The sequence below is a fragment of the Mytilus edulis genome, chromosome 11 (genome assembly GCF_963676685.1).
Source record: "Mytilus edulis chromosome 11, xbMytEdul2.2, whole genome shotgun sequence".
In the NCBI taxonomy this organism is placed as follows: domain Eukaryota; kingdom Metazoa; phylum Mollusca; class Bivalvia; order Mytilida; family Mytilidae; genus Mytilus; species Mytilus edulis.
The window spans coordinates 75,663,000-75,684,067 of record NC_092354.1 but is presented as its reverse complement, the minus strand read 5'-3'; the positions used below and the strand labels follow the sequence as shown (position 1 = coordinate 75,684,067).

The window sequence follows — 21,068 nt, the reverse complement described above, 5'->3', positions numbered from 1 at the left end:
CACTTGGCCAGCATCTAATTAGGAAAGGAACATTCATGCTATGTTTGGTTTCATTCAATTCAGTGGTTCTATTAAAGAAGACATTTTAAATTGAGAAAGGAAATTGGGAATGTGTCAAAGCGACAACAACCCGACCATAAGGCAGACAGCAGTCGAATGCTACCAATTGGTCTTCAATGTAGCGAAAACCTCCCACACCCGTAAGCGTCCTTCAGCTGGCCCCTTAAAAAATATGTTTACTAGTACAGTGATAATGGACGTCATACTAAACTTTGAATTATACACAAGAAACTTAAATAAAAAATCATACAAGACTAACAAACCCAGAGTTTCCTGACTTTGGACAAGCGCAAAATAGCGAAATTGTATGTATTTCTCATAGAGTCCTATGTTATACCAAGTCCCCCGCTGGTGGCCATCTTGTATAATGGATCGGCTACAAAGTAACAACATTTGGGCAGCACATCATAAGGAGCATTCATGCTATGTTTTGTTTCTTTCCATTCAGTGGTTCTCTAAAAGAAGTCATGTGTATGCACTTCCTTGAGGGTCCTATGATAAACCTATTATGAATCATCCCACTGGCGACCATCTTGGATGTTGGATAGGCGACAAAGTACCAACACTTGGTTAGCATCTCATAAGGAACATTCATGCTATGTTTGATTTCATTCCATTCAGTGGCTCTCTAAAAGAAGTAATTTATATGCATTTCCCATAGGGTCCTACGGTAAACTAAGGCCCCCGCTGGCGGCCATCTTGGATGATGGATCGGCTAAAAAGTAACAAACCTTGGTCAAGTGAGCTAAACATCGTATATTGTGCTATACAATGTTTGTTGAGATCTCAAAAAAACATGTTTAACCCTATCGCATTTTCCAACTGTTTCAAGTCGGGAACCTCTAAAGCCTATGTTAGTTTTGTGTAGTGTTTTCTTGACAGCATGATTTGGAATTTAATATGGCTTCCGTTTAGCTGAACTAATTAATATACATTATCATTTTCGAAGATGGTCTCTGGTCGGTATTTGGTCTCTCTCCTGTTTCTATTTTTTTCATTCTATATATATATATAATTTTATATATCATGTTATACATGTAGATCCTTACGAGTCAGTAGCAGGTCATAGTTGACATTGTTTATTTAAGAAGTAATTGATGCAAGCTATACTTTATTGTAGTTTTAACATGATTATTTTTGCCTCTAGTCTTTCTTTTTTCTTTCTGTTTTTTTTTTTTTTTTTTTTTTTTTAATTTAGTTAATTTATATGTTGTGAAGATTAGCGTGACGTTCATTTTCACGAAAGTAGTACACATTGTTCAGGGGCCAGCTTAACCCACCGACGGTTGAGAGATTTTCTCGCTGTGTTGAAGACCCATTGGTGGCATTCAGCTGTTTTCTGTTCTTTTGTCGGGTTGTTGTCTCTTTGACACATTCCTCATTTCCATTCGAAATTATCTGACGATTTTTCTTTCAATAATCTACAGAAAAGATAAAAAAAAAAAGTCGTTAAGATTTCGTTACTTGAAACTTAACATTGTTAAGGCCGTACGGTGACCTATAGTTGTTAATTTCTGTGTCATTAAGTCTCTTGCACGGAGAGTTGTCTCATTGAAAAATCATACCATATCTTCTTTTTTTTATGGAAGGGAAATGTGTCTCGAGAAATTGTAAAAATATAAGTAAAATTACGACGAACGGAAATCATAAGGTTCAATTACAAGTTCTTCCCTCTTCCTGTTGTTAACTGCGATGATATTCATTCATACAAACAAGACCATTTAATATAGGACAGCTTATAGATAAGAAGTCTATTGGGACAGGACAGCTTATAGATAAGAAGTCTATTTGGACAGGACGGCTTATAGATAAGAAGTCTCTTGGGACAAAAAATCATAAAAGTTACAGAATGAAGGTAAAAGTCATATGCATGTTTTCTTTGTTTGTTTTAATACGTAGCTGTCTACATGGGATTTTGTGAAATAGTACTGTGGTAATTGTGAATACAAATGTTCTTGAAATAAGAATTGAATTTCACGGTTCAAATTAAAAAGTAAATCACGTGTCTTAAAATGTTCGCTTTGGTAACAATTTATTCAATCGACTTAAATAAAAAAAGTATTATAATAATTTTTAATTTTTATTGTAGAAATTTGCTAAAAGATATTATGTAAAAACTATATACATTTTACTGTTAAATTCAACAAAACTGCCAATGTGTTTACACAAATGTACTTTTCCTTGTAAATATGAGTTAACTTAAATAGTTTTCCTCTCTTTTTCCTAGCTACAGGACCTATAAAAACTATGTTATAATACTGAAATCGTTTCTTCCATAGACAGATAATTTACCATTTTAATAACTCGGTGACATGCTTACCATAAGCCAAGAGTTATCGTCCCCAGCTTGAAACAAATACGACCGTATGTACAGGAGTTTGTTTTAAATAAAAAATAATATAATTTACTATAACAGGTTGTAGTCGTTTATGCTGTCACGTTCAAGAATCAGTGTTCGGACTTACTACGGAAGCATTGTGCTGGACAGCTCGAGACAAATGCTTGCATTTTTTTATTTTTTTTTTTATTGAGTTAAGTCGTGCCAATTGATATTTTATAGTGCGTCTTTCTAGATTGTGATGTTATATTACAGTAACTGTTTCAGAAAAGGGAGAAGGTCTGGTACCATTATAACGTTTAATCCCACTGCAATTTTTGCCCCTGTCCTAAGCCAGGAATCTGATGTTCAGTGGTTTTCGTGTGTTTATGCGGTTCATATGTGTTTCTCGTTTCTCTCCTTTTTATATAGATTAGCCCGTTGGTTTTCCCGTTTGAATAGTTTCACACTAATAATTTGTGAGGCCCTTTAATTATAGCTGGCTGTTCAATGTGAGCCTAGGACCCGTGTTAAAGGCCATACCATATGGTTGTCATTTAGATTACTCTTTATAGACCTAATAAAGTGGATGTCAGCATACACGTAGGTCGCAGTACGGTCTTCAATTATGAGCAAAACCCACACATATCGTATCCACAACATTTAGCTTTTTTTCTTCAGAATTACCGGTTGACATTTAGTTTTGATAAATTAATATACATTGTAATTTATGCATCATGGATATTTTATTTGTTACATCTTCTGACATCGGACTCGGACTTATCTTGAACTGAATTTTAATGTGCGTATTGTTATGCGTTTACTTTTCTACATTGGCGAGATATATAGGGGAGGGTTGAGAACTCATAAACATGTTAACCTTGCCGCATTGTTGTACCTGTCCTTAGTCAGGAACCTCTTGCCTTTGTTAGTCTTGTATGTTTGTTTTAATTTTAGATCATACATATGTTGAAGTTCAGTGTGACGTCCATTTTCACGGAACTGGAACACAATTTTATTTAGGGGTGGTTGAGGACCACCTCCGGGTGCGGAATTTTCTCGCTGCGTTGACGACCCATTGGTTGCATTCGTCTGTTGTCTGCTCTTTGGTCGGTTTGTTGTCTCTTTGACATACTAGTCCCCTATTCCATTCTCAATTTCAACCATTTAATTGTCAACTTCAGGAACTTCTGTTCTGTTGATTGGTAGACATATGAACACGCGTAATTCCATTGTAAAATTATGTGAAAACAGCGATGTGTGTTGTTCATAATTTTACTACTTAGTTGTGCAGCGACCGATATTAGAGTGTAGGAGAGAGTAAAGTTATCTATGTAAGAGCTCGGCAGTTACTTTAAATGATAATAATACGGAACTGTATGGGATGATTTTCTTTTTTTTTTATTATTTGACACTGAACTGTTAGCAGCCACTAATTATTAAATCAAGCATCTTTTATTTCATATCTAATTACTTTCTTTTATAAATATTTAGGTTGGAGTTACATGGGAAATAGACGGGAAGTTTAATCACAAGTGTTATCCCACCATATTGTCATTTACAAATACAATCAGGAAACTAAAAACACTGTTTTATTTTATACAAATTATATATGTCTAAATTTGTTTAAGCGTCTTGTTTAAGGAAGCTTTCTTTTTTGCAATCTCTTAATTAATGCATGATTTGTCCTTACACGAGCCGGCGGGACATATTCTATGCTTTATCGTCTATTGTCTTACCTCTTTGATACTTTTTGTCCTTACACGACCCGACGGGACATAGTCTATACTTTATCGTCTATTGTCGTACCTCTTTGATACTTTTTGTCCTTACACGACCCGACGGGACATAGTCTGTACTTTATCGTCTATTGTCGTACCTCTTTGATACTTTTTGTCCTTACACGACCCGACGGGACATAGTCTATACTTTATCGTCTATTGTCGTACCTCTTTGATACTTTTTGTCCTTACACGACCCGACGGGACATAGTCTATACTTTATCGTCTATTGTCGTACCTCTTTGATACTTTTTGTCCTTACACGAGCCGGCGGGACATAGTCTATACTTTATCGTCTATTGTCGTACCTCTTTGATACTTTTTGTCCTTACACGAGCCGACGGGACATATTCTATGCTTTATCGTCTATTGTCGTACCTCTTTGATACTTTTTGTCCTTACACGAGCCGGCGGGACATAGTCTATGCTGTATCGTCTATTGTCGTTCCTCTTTGATACTTTTTGTCCTTACACGAGCCTACTTAGGTCGGGACATAGTCTATGCTTTATCGTCTATTGTCGTTCCTCTTTGATACTTTTTGTCCTTACACGAGCCGGCGGGACATAGTTTATGCTTTATCGTCTATTGTCGTTCCTCTTTGATACTTTTTGTCCTTACAAGAGCCTACTTAGGTCGGGACATAGTCTATACTTTATCGTCTATTGTCGTACCTCTTTGATACTTTTTGTCCTTACACGAGCCGGCGGAACATAGTCTATACTTTATCGTCTATTGTCGTACCTCTTTGATACTTTTTGTCCTTACACGACCCGACGGGACATAGTCTATACTTTATCGTCTATTGTCGTACCTCTTTGATACTTTTTGTCCTTACACGAGCCGGCGGGACATAGTCTATTCTTTATCGTCTATTGTCGTTCCTCTTTGATACTTTTTGTCCTTACACGACCCGACGGGACATAGTCTATACTTTATCGTCTATTGTCGTTCCTCTTTGATACTTTTTGTCCTTACACGAGCCGGCGGGACATAGTCTATGCTTTATCGTCTATTGTCGTTCCTCTTTGATACTTTTTGTCCTTACACGAGCCGACGGGACATAGTCTATGCTTTATCGTCTATTGTCGTTCCTCTTTGATACTTTTTGTCCTTACACGAGCCGGCGGGACATAGTCTATGCTGTATCGTCTATTGTCGTTCCTCTTTGATACTTTTTGTCCTTACACGACCCGACGGGACATAGTCTATACTTTATCGTCTATTGTCGTACCTCTTTGATACTTTTTGTCCTTACACGAGCCGGCGGGACATAGTCTATGCTTTATCGTCTATTGTCGTTCCTCTTTGATACTTTTTGAGAGGTTGTGTGTTGTTCAGTTGCTCTCCATTTAACATGTTTAAACCGCCACATTCTGTATGTATGTGTCTGTCCCGAGTCAGGAGTCTGTAATCACATGTTTAAACCGCCACATTCTGTATGTATGTGTCTGTCCCGAGTCAGGAGTCTGTAATCACATGTTTAACCCCACCACATTCTGTATGTATGTGCCTGTCCCGAGTCAGGAGTCTGTAATCACATGTTTAAACCGCCACATTCTGTATGTATGTGTCTGTCCCGAGTCAGGAGTCTGTAATCACATGTTTAACCGCGCCACATTCTGTATGTATGTGTCTGTCCCGAGTCAGGAGTGTGTAATCACATGTTAAACCCCGCCACATTCTGTATGTATGTGCCTGTCCCGAGTCAGGAGTGTGTAATCACATGTTAAACCCCGTCACATTCTGTATGTATGTGCCTGTCCCGAGTCAGGAGTGTGTAATCACATGTTAAACCCCGCCACATTCTGTATGTATGTGTCTGTCCCGAGTCAGGAGTCTGTAATTACATGTTTAACCCTGCCACATTCTGTATGTATGTGTCTGTCCCGAGTCAGGAGTCTGTAATCACATGTTTAACCCCGCCACATTCTGTATGTATGTGCCTGTCCCGAGTCAGGAGTTTGTAATCACATGTTTAACCCCGCCACAATCTGTATGTATGTGTCTGTCTCGAGTCAGGAGTCTGTAATCACATGTTTAACCCCGCCACATTCTGTATGTATGTGCCTGTCCCGAGTCAGGAGTCTGTAATCACATGTTTAACACCGCCACATTCTGTATGTATGTGTCTGTCTCGAGTCAGGAGTCTGTAATCACATGTTTAATCCCGCCACATTCTGTATGTATGTGTCTGTCTCGAGTCAGGAGTCTGTAATCACATGTTTAATCCCACCACATTCTGTATGTATGTGCCTATCCCGAGTCAGGAGTCTGTAATCACATGTTTAACCCCACCACATTCTGTATGTATGTGTCTGTCTCGAGTCAGGAGTCTGTAATCACATGTTTAACCCCGCCACATTCTGTATGTATGTGCCTGTCCCGAGTCAGGAGTCTGTAATCACATGTTTAACCCCACCACATTCTGTATGTATGTGTCTGTCTCGAGTCAGGAGTGTGTAATCACATGTTAAACCCCGCCACATTCTGTATGTATGTGTCTGTCCCGAGTCAGGAGTCTGTAATTACATGTTTAACCCTGCCACATTCTGTATGTATGTGTCTGTCCCGAGTCAGGAGTCTGTAATCACATGTTTAACCCCGCCACATTCTGTATGTATGTGCCTGTCCCGAGTCAGGAGTCTGTAATCACATGTTTAACACCGCCACATTCTGTATGTATGTGTCTGTCTCGAGTCAGGAGTCTGTAATCACATGTTTAATCCCGCCACATTCTGTATGTATGTGTCTGTCTCGAGTCAGGAGTCTGTAATCACATGTTTAATCCCACCACATTCTGTATGTATGTGCCTATCCCGAGTCAGGAGTCTGTAATCACATGTTTAACCCCACCACATTCTGTATGTATGTGTCTGTCTCGAGTCAGGAGTCTGTAATCACATGTTTAACCCCGCCACATTCTGTATGTATGTGCCTGTCCCGAGTCAGGAGTCTGTAATCACATGTTTAACCCCACCACATTCTGTATGTATGTGTCTGTCTCGAGTCAGGAGTCTGTAATCACATGTTTAACCCCGCCACATTCTGTATGTATGTGTCTGTGTCGAGTCAGGAGTCTGTTATCACATGTTTAACCCCACCACATTCTGTATGTATGTGCCTGTCCCGAGTCAGGAGTCTGTAATCACATGTTTAACCCCACCACATTCTGTATGTATGTGTCTGTGTCGAGTCAGGAGTCTGTTATCACATGTTTAACCCCACCACATTCTGTATGTATGTGCCTGTCCCGAGTCAGGAGTCTGTAATCACATGTTTAACCCGCCACATTCTGTATGTATGTGCCTGTCCAGTTAACATGTTTAACCCGCCACATTCTGTATGTATGTGCCTTTCCCGAGTCAGGAGTATGTAATTGAGCGGTTGTCCTTTGTTGATGTGTGACATATTTGTCTTTCGTTCATTTTTGTACATAAATTAAGCCGTTAGTTTTCTAGTTTGAATTGTTTTTCAATTGTCATGTCGGGCTATATTTTAGCTGACTATGCGGTATGGACTTTGCTCATTGTTAAAGACCGTACGATGACTTACAGCTGTTAATTTCTGTGTCATTTGGTCTCTTGTGGAGAGTTGTCTCATTGGCAATCATACCACATATTCTATTTTATATTTACTCATTTGCAGATAAAACTATTTTTGACATTAGTATGTGTTGGACACGCTCTAGCTTGGTCATTGATATTCACACCAGCAGACCTCGACAATGAATGGGAACTGTTCAAGACATCTTACAACAAAATATATTCAGATAATGTTGAAGATTTGAATAGGTGAGTATGGAATATTATGGCTGCATAAATCGTAGATAAAAAACTAGTTACAACAAAGAGAAAATAAGGAACATAAATGCCAGACTAAGTGTAAAAAGAAAACTTGTTCAGCGCAAATTTATGTCTAATATTAATTCAAAAATTCTGCGTATTGGGATAAGTCTCACATCCAGATGTTATACAATAAGTTATATAATTAAAGAACTAGACAAATTGAATTTTGAAATAACCCCTTTCCACTGAAAATACACTTATATAATTATATAAATACATACTGCTACAAAAGGGTTGATATGTTTATTTATCATATATTTAGACTAAATAACATATGATTTTTACTGTATGATAATAACATTAAATTAACGTAACTCCATATTTTTTGAATTGATGCTTATCGGACTGATACGAAAAGTTTATCACATGCTTCGATTGTTATCACATGCCTTTCCGTAACGTTATCGCATGGCATTCCGGAAAATACACCTCAATGCTACGTTTCCAGGGACAAACATTACAAAATATTATACAATTATTTGGATACTGGAAAGTATATGGTGTAAAGTAATGGAAAACAAATATTAACTAAATGCATTTTTAAAAGTTTCAAACATAATTTAGAAAGTTACTTTAAAAAAAGTTGACTTTTCCAAACAGTGTTCGTTATGTATATTGTTGAATTATTTGTTTTGTCGATTCGTCCATATTAAAATATTGTTCTACTTTGTTTAGGCATATGACAGAAAGATTTCATATCGAATGTACTAAATCTGGGGACCGACGTCCGGGAACTTTTCAATCTTTGAACTTCTATTTTGGAACCACGTAAAAGGATCTATATATGAATCTGTTATTTTTTTCCATTGTTGAAGCATATTATAAAAAGATCATAACATGTCATTTTTCATATCTCATGTATTATCGGCCCTCGGTCAATGTCATGCGGCCCTTGGGCTGATAATGCATGCGATATGAAGAATGCCATGTAATAATCTGATAGTATTTTACTCATCTTTGTTTGAATTTAAACTCCCAAAATAATGTATGTGTAGATTTTTATTGGAATAGGGTTGGATGGATAGCTTTTTGAAAGCCCGTGTATTTATTCCAGTTATTTTTTTTAATTTGGAATGGAAGGATAGCTTTTTAAAAGTCTCGTTTTTTTTCCGGTGATTTATTTTAGAGTCGGAATGGAAGGAAAGCTGTTCAAAAGTCCCGTGTATTCAGTGATTTCTTTTTTTAATCGTGATGGTTGAATAGCTTTCGAATGTCCCGTGTATTTATTCCAGTGATTTATTTTCTAGTCAAGATGGATGGACAGTTTATTTTTTTAAAGTCCCGTCTATTCATTCAAGAATATAGTGTTAAATATAAGCATGAACTTAGCTTTGCACATTAAAGAAACCCTGTGTCGATTTTTCAACTCCCTACTCTACAAGTTACATGTAACTGGATAAAATCCTAATTCTAAATGCTCAAGTATGTTGTGTTAACGGAGCGTGAATCAAAACTACGATCTTAAATGCTTTCATGAGAAAACAGATGGTAATATCTTAAGCTAAATCTTGTGTATTCAATACATTTTTCATCTTTCTTTTGTTTTTCTTCATTACAGACGCCAGATATGGGAGGATAATGTTCGTTTTATAGAACACCACAATATGGCGGCAGATAGAGGCGAACATAGCTACTGGCTTGGAATTAATCATCTCGCTGATATGGTAATTGTTTCTTTTCTCAAAAAACATTTGTTTCAAAAAAGTAAAACACCACTGCTCAAATAAAAGATGTACTATCATGGGTTGTGGTTGGTCCGAAGGTTTTGGTGAGTTACTGCTCCTGCAAATATATTTAAAAAGTAACAAGCTGCGTGAAACATCTCCTACTTAAATAAGATGGCCAACGAATTGTACCATAGTTGATTGTTAGTATTTGCCTTTCTTTGTTGATACATTGTATATGGAAATATAATAATAAAATATTCAAAATTGAGCAATAAGTTTATGCAAATCATATTTACAACTGTCTGCGTTCTGAAAAGAATGGGGAAAAAGAATTCGAAGTGCTAAAATATAAGTGGTTGAACAAAAGACCTCTTGACATCCCATTAATTAATTTGAACACCTGTTTAGTCTTTAGATGAAGTAAGCCAAATGATGACACAATACGGAAACAACAGTTCATTAGACGGGTCTACTTACCTCCCACCGAGTAATGTAAATACTCCTGAGGAAGTCGACTGGAGAAAACAAGGATACGTCACACCAGTGAAAAATCAGGTATCAATTATCATTGTTTTCCATACATATTATATATAGAAATATACAGTCCACAAATAAATCACGATATCTCACACATTGATTTTCAAACATTTTCCGATACACAAACCATTATTTTTAAAACATGAACTTTTTTTTTCAAAAGCATACACATGACTCAAACTGACTATTGTTTATAAAGAATGTTCCGGCAATGTTTAATTTTGACAAGAAAAAGTGTCATGTCATGAGTTCTAGTCGTATTGTTATGCTCCATTTTGGGGCATTATGTTTTCTGGTCTGTGCGTCCGTTCCCTCGTTCGTCCGTCCGTTTGTTCGTCCGTTCGTCTGTCCCACTTCAGATTAAAGTTTTTGGTTACAGTTTTTGGTCGAGATGGTTTTTGATGAAGTTGGAAACCAATCAACTTGAAACTTGGTGCACATGTTCCCTGTGATATGATCTTTCTAACTGTAATGCCAAAATTAGAAATTTTACCCCATTGAATATAGAAAATGTTAGTGCGGATGGGGCATCCGTGTACTAGGGGCACATTCTTGTTGTGTATTGAAATAGAATAAAATATTTGAAAAATCTTATCACGTGTACATTTGTTTTCAGGGACATTGTGGATCATGCTGGTCTTTTGCAGCCACAGGTTCATTGGAAGGTCAACATTTCAGAAAGACCGGGAAACTTGTGTCGTTGTCGGAACAGAATCTCGTTGATTGTTCTTCTAAATACGGTAAGTTTTATAAAACTAATGAGATGGTATAGGATCCCAAATAACAAACCAATAGAAAAAAAAACAAATCGGTAAAAAAACAGGGCACTGTTACACATTTAAAATACATATATACATGTATGTTTTATATATATGTGTCATTAAGTAACATATGTTTTTACGGAATTGTACAAGTGATGTCCGGAAACTACTTTTTTGTTTTACACTCTCTTTTATTAAATGTCGTAACGTAAGACGTGTTTTTATTTCTAAGCTAGTTAAAACCCCAAAACTAAAGTTTTAAGACGAGGCTAATATCGTCACAGCACCACATTGTCTTCAACATTCATATTAGAATGCAGAGTAAACTTTAAAAAGCTTAGGAATGACAAAATTTGAAATATTAAGTAATAAAAAACCGAAGGGAATGCTATATAATGTAACAATAAACCGACGAAATTGTGACAGACAAAAACCAACGACAAAAAACCCGGAAGTACAGGCTCCTGGGTCTAGTATAACACGTTATTAATATGATATTTGAATATGTTTGTTAGATTTCTACACCACGTAAGTTAGATCTTAGACTTCTGGCAGATGGTACGTCATACATGTAGGATCAAACTGTAATCATCTGTGTAAATTCCTTGACAATTAAACAATTATACAAATCCGATGTCCACAGACATTAAAACATGATAGACACATATCCTGAACTTTTTGTCCAGTGGAAACTATGTCGTTTGTGTTTGGGACAAAAACAAATTAACAATATGTAACGTGTACACAGGGTAAGCGTGTCTATTTCAATTTAGAATGAGTACGTTACCAGTTTGATACTGGATCCAAAATTGCTCTATTTACAAAATGTATAACAAATAATCTTTATTCAAATATATACGTCAATGAACCAAAATATGTACAACTGCTCTTTGCAATCTCTAATAAACTATCTATACAATTCTACTTTATATATACACAACTGGTACAAATTTGTACTATTACAAATTTGTCCTGGGTCAGGAACAAACTTGTCCTCCTGGTACAATAATGTACCCCACAAGTTTACACACTTGTCTTTGTTCCTCTTATACAATTATGTACTTTACAAGGTGGTCACACAGACTCACACTTGTCCTATACGGTACAATACGGTTCCGCTTGTAAATGTACAAGTCCGTATTTATAACAGGCACCGACCTGTTCTTTATTACTCTTAGTAATACTAACACAATATTTAATATATAAGAGACAGCGATCTCAAATATCTACGTACCGTACTTCAGGTCTTCGTCTTCAAACATATGACAATCGACCCTGAGCTAGGATTCTCTCCAGCTTATATACCCCAATGGAAGCCGTACCATTATTAAAGGAGGGGTGTTCTACCAAAGTGTCTTGTTTCTCGTATCTGAGTTTCCTAAGGAACAACCCTTTATATTGAACCTGACCCAAAGTTTACCCGCGAAACATCTTACTCTTTTCTATGTTTTATTAAAGTATATACACAATGCATAAAATAAGGCTTCTGCCGAACTGTAATCAATGTAAACAATTTAACCACAGATACAAAATCATCACATAACCCACGCCTCAAAAACACATGCGTCCCGCATGTCTAAAACTACCTTTAAAACAGATAAAACATAGAAGTACAATATACACATTTTTGTTCATTTAAATATACTAAAACTATTTAACAATGTAATCTGCCATCCAAGCTGGTTTTCGCCTTGTACGACGCCCTTCATAACTAATTTCTTGCGTTTCTTCCTCAGGCAACGTTGACTCATGAACAGCAATGTCTTGTGAATAAGGGTCGTTTTCAGCTGTATCATTTTCAGTGTTAAATGGAACAAAAGTGTTATTATCTGATTCTGTCCTTAATGTCTGTTTGTTCTTTTTCTTAAGTCTGTCGACATGTATGACTTGTGGTTTCCCTCTATATCCACAGTCAACTTTATATGTAAGGTCACCATATTTGTCGAGAATTTTGAAAGGACCTTTCCAGAAACTAGTCAATTTTGAAGACATCCCATGTTTCTTAACTGGGAAATAAACATACACCTCGTCATCTTTTCTGAAATTTTGGTATGACAATTTGAGGTCGTGATAGTGTTTCTGTCTTCGTATTTGCCCTTTTATTTTACCTCTGACAAAACTGTGGGAGATTTCTAACTTTTCCTTAAGCTCCCAAGCCAACTTGTGTGCAGGTATATCTTTAATAATCTCTTTTTGTAACATTTTGTCAAGGTTGTCATTTACTACCTTGTTCAAATGATATGGTGTACGACGAGGCGGTTCTTTAAACGGCCTTGCGTTTCCCGTATTGATTTCATGTTTTACGAGATTGGTCCTTCCCAAATCAACATCATCAGAAGAAGCAAACAAGTTCTGATTTTCTATCAACAAAGATTTAACTTTTTGTTTGTCTTTCGAAGTCAATTCATCTGATGTCCGGTCTAACAGATCTTGTAAATCTGGTCCAAGTCCGTCATGTTTCTGTTCATTTGAACTAATATTACTATCTAGTACTTGTTCAACACCAGACATTTGGGCTATAGTTGTACCAGGATAGATTGTCTTAGGATCTAGTTCTGTGTTCATTAATCTAACAGGGACTTTTTCGCCTGACCTTACCAACGTTCTAGCAGTTAAAATGTAGTCTTTCCCTGCATGCTCATTTGCTTCTAACAAAGCATTGTCAGCAGGTAATTTCTGACCTACTGCTAAGCAAACCGTGCCATTAATGACAATTTCTGACCTTGGCGGTATGACAACCGCTTCTGAAGCAACCACTCGGTAACAGCCTATTGATCCCTGAAAACACAAATCTACCTTAAAATCCCCAATACAAAAGTGCCCATTCTTAACATCAATTAAACAATTATGTCGTTTCATGAAGTCCAAACCAAGTATACCGTCAACTTGCAGATCAGTCACAACAGCTTCAGTTTGCAACATATTTGGACCGAAATGCAGATTGAACCTGCCCTTTCCACGAAGCTCTAGCTTATTGCCACACACTGACCTAACAGTTGTCTTAACTTCACTTAGATATGATTTATCTAATGGAGTCAACATATCGTATAACTTAGAAGATACCAATGTCAAAGTTGCTCCTGTATCAACCACAAACTTGGCTTCAATGTTTCCTACATTTAGTTTGACATACATACCAGCATCTTCAGATGCTGTTGTAACCGCACCTTCATTTGTCTTCCGGTTATTTTGTTTCCTAGTTTTCATTTTGACAGTCCCATCCCCCTTATTTCCATTATAATTGTTCTGATTTCTTCGGGGTAGGCGACAGTCCCTTGCTAAATGACCAAACTTGCCACAATTGTAGCAACCCTTATTTGTCCTCTTACTTTGGGTATATCTCGTTTTATTATAAGAAGGCCCCTCATTTGTACCAAAAGTTTTTAATTTTGCCATTTCAGTCGTAAGAGTACTTAGACTTTTCTCCATTGTTTGCATCCATGATGCAATGTCTTTCGTTGGCGAGTCACTTTTTGTAATCTTTTCTTCCCTACCTAACTCGTCATCGTTCAAAGTTTGCCGTAAATAACCTCGTCCCTCTCTTACTTTATTTTCGGCTTTATTGTACGCCTCTAGTTCAACAGCAAGTCTTACGGCATCATTTAAACCTTTCGGTCGCGATTGTTTTATTCTGAGTCGCATTTCCGAATCAACGAGCGCATCAATAAACTGCTCTTTTCCGAGAGTTTCACGTACGTCCAATGGGGCAGTAGGATATGCCAAGTTGGACAATCTCCGAATTGACTGGCCTAATTCGGGAAGTGATTCGCTGTCTTTTTGACGTCTTTCTTTAAACTGAACTCTATATAACTCAGTTTGACTAGAAGGCGCGAATCGCTCTTCAAGTGCGCTGACTAAATCGGTAAAGTTTTGTCTTTTCTCACTTGGTAAATCTCCAAGTACAGCCTGTGCTTGTCCCATTAACGATACCGCCAAATATAACCCTTTTTGGTTTTCCGACCAATTATTTACAAGTGCACACATTTCAAAATGGGACAAATAGTCCATCCATGATGTGCTACCGTTATATTGACATGGTTTAATTTTCACACCAGAATTATTTGTGTTACCAGTATGTCGGTACTTTGATTTGTCAGTTTTGTCTTTTTCCCTAATGTAACTATTATCTATGGGTAAAGGCAAAGTGTCCCCTTCCTTTAAATCAATTTGGGAAAATTTAACAGTTTTGTGCATATTCGGGTTGTTGAATGTTGGTAAATCAACTTTTTCATTATCTCCCTTCCTTGACAATGAGGACCCTCTTGATCCCAGACCCGAATCATTTCTTTTTATGAAAGTATCTTTTGGACGAACACCCTGATCTTTAAGTGTAGACGAAACAAAACTGTTTCTATACCTTGTCTCTTCCATACCTTCAATTTGTTTTGTCAATTCGTCGTCAAAAGACATTTTTGTACTTTAATTTGCGATATATAACCATGCATTCACAATATAATATCAACACAATGTCATAAATGTACAACGTAATAAATGTCAATCAAAATATTGCCTGTACCACTATCGATCGTTAATCCCTAATGTAAATAATAATCGTAATTTAACCGTGGGAAATTTAAAACATTAACAGGACAATTTTGATCTGTGCAAAAGTGAACAGTTTGAACAAAAATGATCTGTGCAAAAGTGAACAGTAAATTCTCACAAGACAGTTCGGATATACAATTATGAGATGTTCAAATTTGGATATAATCTTTCACTATGGATTTAAAAATGAACAATTTGGATCCCGCCGCTAGCCACCAAATTATGTAACGTGTACACAGGGTAAGCGTGTCTATTTCAATTTAGAATGAGTACGTTACCAGTTTGATACTGGATCCAAAATTGCTCTATTTACAAAATGTATAACAAATAATCTTTATTCAAATATATACGTCAATGAACCAAAATATGTACAACTGCTCTTTGCAATCTCTAATAAACTATCTATACAATTCTACTTTATATATACACAACTGGTACAAATTTGTACTATTACAAATTTGTCCTGGGTCAGGAACAAACTTGTCCTCCTGGTACAATAATGTACCCTACAAGTTTACACACTTGTCTTTGTTCCTCTTATACAATTATGTACTTTACAAGGTGGTCACACAGACTCACACTTGTCCTATACGGTACAATACGGTTCCGCTTGTAAATGTACAAGTCCGTATTTATAACAGGCACCGACCTGTTCTTTATTACTCTTAGTAATACTAACACAATATTTAATATATAAGAGACAGCGATCTCAAATATCTACGTACCGTACTTCAGGTCTTCGTCTTCAAACATATGACAATCGACCCTGAGCTAGGATTCTCTCCAGCTTATATACCCCAATGGTAGCCGTACCATTATTAAAGGAGGGGTGTTCTACCAAAGTGTCTTGTTTCTCGTATCTGAGTTTCCTAAGGAACACCCCTTTATATTGAACCTGACCCAAAGTTTACCCGCGAAACATCTTACTCTTTTCTATGTTTTATTAAAGTATATACACAATGCATAAAATAAGGCTTCTGCCGAACTGTAATCAATGTAAACAATTTAACCACAGATACAAAATCATCACAAATACATCCAATCGGTTGGTACTCGAGTAACAAAGGTCGTTCGGGATCATTGGCGGATCCAGTGGAAGGGGGTTGGGGGTTTGGGGGCTGGGTCGGTGGTTTGAACACCCCTTTTTTTATGATCAACGCATTTGAATGGGAGCATATACATTTTAGTTGGAGGGGTAGGGGTAGAAAATGGCCACCTACGGATCCTGTAAATAGTTGATGTAATGGTCTTCAACGTGCGAAGAGCGTAACACTCACTTTTAACAATGCATCTGATGAAACCTTCACATTCAGATCGAACGTAAATGCGTACTTGCTGATCCCGCATAAGCAAACAAGTGCTCAACTTTGGTATTAGAGTGTTACTGCCAGTCGGAAGATAACCAAGATTGACCATGTTTCAATACCAGTCACCCTTACGACGGAAATGGTTTATAATAAAAATAAAATTGAGAATGGAAATCGGGAATGTGTCAAAGGGACATCAACCCGACCATATAGAAAAGACAACAGCAGGAGGTCACCAACAGGTCTTCAATGGCACAACATATTTTTTTTAGAAAATTAGTTGCAATTTGCTTTACTTCATAGATCGGTACGAGGCATTTAAACAGTTAAGCAATCAATACAATAATCAACTTTTACAGTTTAGATTAGTATCAGAATAAAATGCAATCTTAATGAGTGTTTCTAATTATATAAAAAAGGGACGAAAGATACCAGAAGAACAGTCAAACTCATAAATCGAAAATGAACAACGCCATGGCTAAAAATAAAAAAGACAAACAGGCAAACAACAGTACACATGAAACAACATAGAAAACTAGAGAATAAGCAACACGAACCCCATTATTACTTTTTCTGTAAAATTCATTATTCTGCATTTTCTAACTGTAGGTAACAAAGGGTGTCACGGCGGGTATGTGTCTAAAGCATATCAATACATTAAAGACAATGGAGGGATAGATACTGAATCCTCTTATCCTTATGAAGCTACGGTTTGTTTAAAAGGAGATATTTAAAATTCTTTCTAATTATTTAGAATATCTGTAAGTCGAGTAATTTGTCATTACAGTAAAGAAGAGTACAGCACAGATATTTATAGAGAGAAAATGAATATCATAGGTTGCTTACAGAGAATACATCATTTAGATATTTTCAAATATCGTTGAGCATATACAAATGAAGGTCGCTTGGTGTCATAGGTAATTTTGTAGTTCAGTTATAAAGAAATATGAATAATAAAAAACCAATCTTGTAAATCTTTGGTGTATTTTTTTTATATACAATTCATTATCTGTTTTTTATTGATTTTGGGCGATCGTCTCACCTATTCCATGAGGTACTTAAGCATCCCTAAATTAAACATTTTGTAATGGTAGTACAATCAAAAAGTGTTACATTTACAGGATGACAATTGTAGATTTAAGGAGAATGATGTTGGAGCTACAGCCAAAGGATTTACCAACATTAAATCTGGAGATGAGAAGGCTCTGCAGTCTGCAGTAGCCACTGTGGGACCAATAGCTGTCGGAGTTGACGTAAAGCGACCTTTTCAATTCTACAGATCGGGTATGATGCTTAAATACGAATGTAGCGAGCTGCGTTATGCATATACAAATATATATAAATCAATTAAAAACTCATACCTATATTTCTTGAGCCAATGATGCATGTCTCTTCATTTGAGGTAGTTTGGTACGTGTTATTATAATTGTATAAACTGTCTTGCAGAGTAATATTAGATCTTAAAACCGAAATAAATAGTGTCAGAAGCAGGACCTAAATAAAAGGTAGCTTCTCATGACCGACCGTGCAAGGGTTGTATACTAGCCAGTCAATGTCGTTAAAACGTTCCATCGTCGTAATGTTGCCATTTGTACAGTATGAAGTGCACATCGGAAAAGTAGGAAGTAAAAAGTTTTCAACGAGTAGCAGCAATAGTTAAACAAATGGTAGTGTTTGAAACCTGCTGACATGATATAGATAGCGGGTTCGGTACAAATTCCCAAACGGGGCTGGTGCTACAATTTTGCAGTGACTTTACTGACAATAAATCACGCCTAAGTGCTACCCTGTTGTTCGACAGTTATAGACATATTTGTTTAATAAATAAATTCACAGACGACAGTTTACATAGTTCAAATTTGTTTCATACATTTGTTTTGTAATAGGTGCCATACATTTAGGTTTCAGCCAAATTCCATTCATTTAGGTTTCAGACCAGTTCCATAAATTCAGGTTTCTACCCAGTCCCATTCATTTAGCTTTCAGCCTACAGTTGAGAACAATTGATTCAAAACAAAATATAAAAGGTTTTAAACTGTTTTAATGTACCACATGTACCAGGTTCGGGTTAAGTTTTATTTTTGGTAGTATAGAATAAACTGTTTGAAGTTTTGTATCGCTGCTCAAATCCTAGGAAACCGGATCGAACCCGAGGATAAAAATATTAGAACGCCCTCGCCCGGGTACACGTTACAACAGTAACAATTTGTCAAATTCTGTATTTTTTTTTTAATGATTTTTGAAGAATATCAAAAAATTGAGACTGGAATTGGGGAATGTGTCAATAAGACAACAACCCGACAAAAGAGTAAAAAACTGTCGAAGGCCACCATTGTATATTTTGTTCATGGAATTTGCATATATAACCTTGTATTAATGTGTGTTTCAATTATTATTTGAAATGTTTGTTTAGCAATTAATACGCACATCTCGTTTCTAAAGATTATTGATACTTTCAGGTATATTTGACGATCCAACTTGCAGCTCAGTGACTTACAACCATGGTGTATTAGTTGTTGGATATGGGACGGAGAATGGTCAGGAATACTGGTTGGTGAAAAACAGGTAAACATTGTTATAATGTACTTTTTGTCATTTTTATCTGGTCTTTTTATGTAGCCAAGGTATTGTGAAGTGATACATTTCCTCTAGTGAGTGAAATTATAGTAGTCTCCTCGTTAAGAGATAAACAAAATACGGAAATGTCATCTGATGAGACATATGAAATACATTGATTAATGTAACAAACTATAAGTATATTATCATAGGATACGGCAGCATAATGCTCGCAATTTGGTAGCCAGTACAATTGGAAAACATTATAACAGGAATGCGCTGTATTTTCGGCACACGGAAGACGTGTATATATACTCGAGTAACATGTTCTCTATATGAAAAACACATATTTAAAATTCAAAATAAGCACAAAATTATTATGCTTTTAACCCTGTTGTTATTCTACACTATCTATTACTTAATACAAACACTAACTGTACAATTTCCTTTTTTCTTACAGTTGGAGTGCGTTCTGGGGAATGGATGGATACATCAAAATGTCACGGAATAAAAACAACCAATGTGCAATAGCAACCGATGCCCTCTATCCTCTTGTATGAAGTGAATTTTAATTTTTGATTTAATTTCAATTGTATTGATACAGTCTGTATTTATTGCATTGTGTATTCAGTGTTTGTTTCGTTTGTATGAATTAGAAATACAGGATTTTTTAATATATATATATAAACTAGCAATAATTAGATAATATTGTATTTAAAGGTAGATTTGTCACGATTAGGTATTGATTTTTATGCCCCACCCACGATAGTAGAGGGGCATTATGTGTTCTGGTCTGTGGGTCCGTTCGTCCGTCCGTTCGTTCGTTTATTCGTTTGTCCGTCTGTCCCGCTTCAAGTTAAAGTTTTTGATCGAGGTAGTTTTTGATGAAGTTGAAGTCCAATCAAATTGAAACTTAGTATGCCAAATTAGAGTTTGTATTCCTAATTTCACGGTACATTGAACATAAAAATGATAGTGCAAGTGGGGCATTAGTGTACTATGGACACATTATTGTTTTTTTTTTTTATGTATTTCCATTATTTACAGTCACATAAATATTACATGTGATTTTTTCATTCTATACAAAATCAGACAAAACTTGCTTTTTATACCACAGTTATTCTCTACTTCATTCACAGATATATACCTTGCGATTTACTTGTATTAAAATATCACGCTATTTGCGTCAATAACAAACATGCCTTCTTAAACAAGCATATATATATATTTGAATACCAATTTTAAGAAATCCTAGCAAATTTTATAAGACAAATGAAATAATTAGTTGGTGTAAGTTTCAAACATCGACCTTTACACTTTATTAGATGACGCAATCGAAAACATTCTCTGAAATCATATCAATGTGTCCGAGAAAATTAAATCCCTACAAATAAAGTAACGTTTATTTTAAGTTATGTAATGTGGTTTTAGTCGCAATTTTAATAAATGATTTAATAAAAAAAAAACCGATATCTTGTACTATGTGTTGTGGAATTTCTTACATTCAAATTTCAATTAATTTTAATGAATAGTTTCTTTGTTTGTCTTTAATACATGTCCATAAGAAACTACAACTCGCAATATTATCAAAATTGTCTTCCCTTTTAATGTGTACATGTCCAATCTGAAAAGGTAATTCTTAGTTTCGTTCAAATCCGTTAAATCATAACGTTTTATTTAAGATATTGTAT

The 21,068-nt window shown here is 36.0% G+C and overlaps 1 protein-coding gene across 3 annotated transcripts; it reads left to right on the top strand.

The window, feature by feature from the left end:
• Positions 1 to 73: 73 nt before the first annotated feature.
• On the top strand, positions 74 to 20,856 carry LOC139496298 (procathepsin L-like). 3 transcript variants are annotated; one of them, XM_071284804.1, is made up of 10 exons: positions 1,770 to 4,132; positions 7,357 to 7,424; positions 7,526 to 7,950; positions 9,563 to 9,668; positions 10,080 to 10,226; positions 10,825 to 10,948; positions 17,431 to 17,531; positions 17,943 to 18,105; positions 19,281 to 19,386; positions 19,838 to 20,856. In XM_071284804.1, the coding sequence occupies exons 4-10, from the start codon at positions 9,609 to 9,611 to the stop codon at positions 19,935 to 19,937; spliced, it is 801 nt and encodes a 266-aa protein (XP_071140905.1). In that variant the 5' UTR covers positions 1,770 to 4,132; positions 7,357 to 7,424; positions 7,526 to 7,950; positions 9,563 to 9,608; the 3' UTR covers positions 19,938 to 20,856. The 3 variants fall into 3 exon arrangements, with proteins under 3 accessions (XP_071140904.1, XP_071140905.1, XP_071140906.1); XM_071284803.1 differs by lacking the exon at positions 7,357 to 7,424 and having other exon boundaries at positions 74 to 1,915; positions 7,805 to 7,950; XM_071284805.1 differs by lacking the exon at positions 7,357 to 7,424 and having other exon boundaries at positions 1,779 to 1,915; positions 7,805 to 8,673; positions 9,090 to 9,668.
• Positions 20,857 to 21,068: the final 212 nt, after the last annotated feature.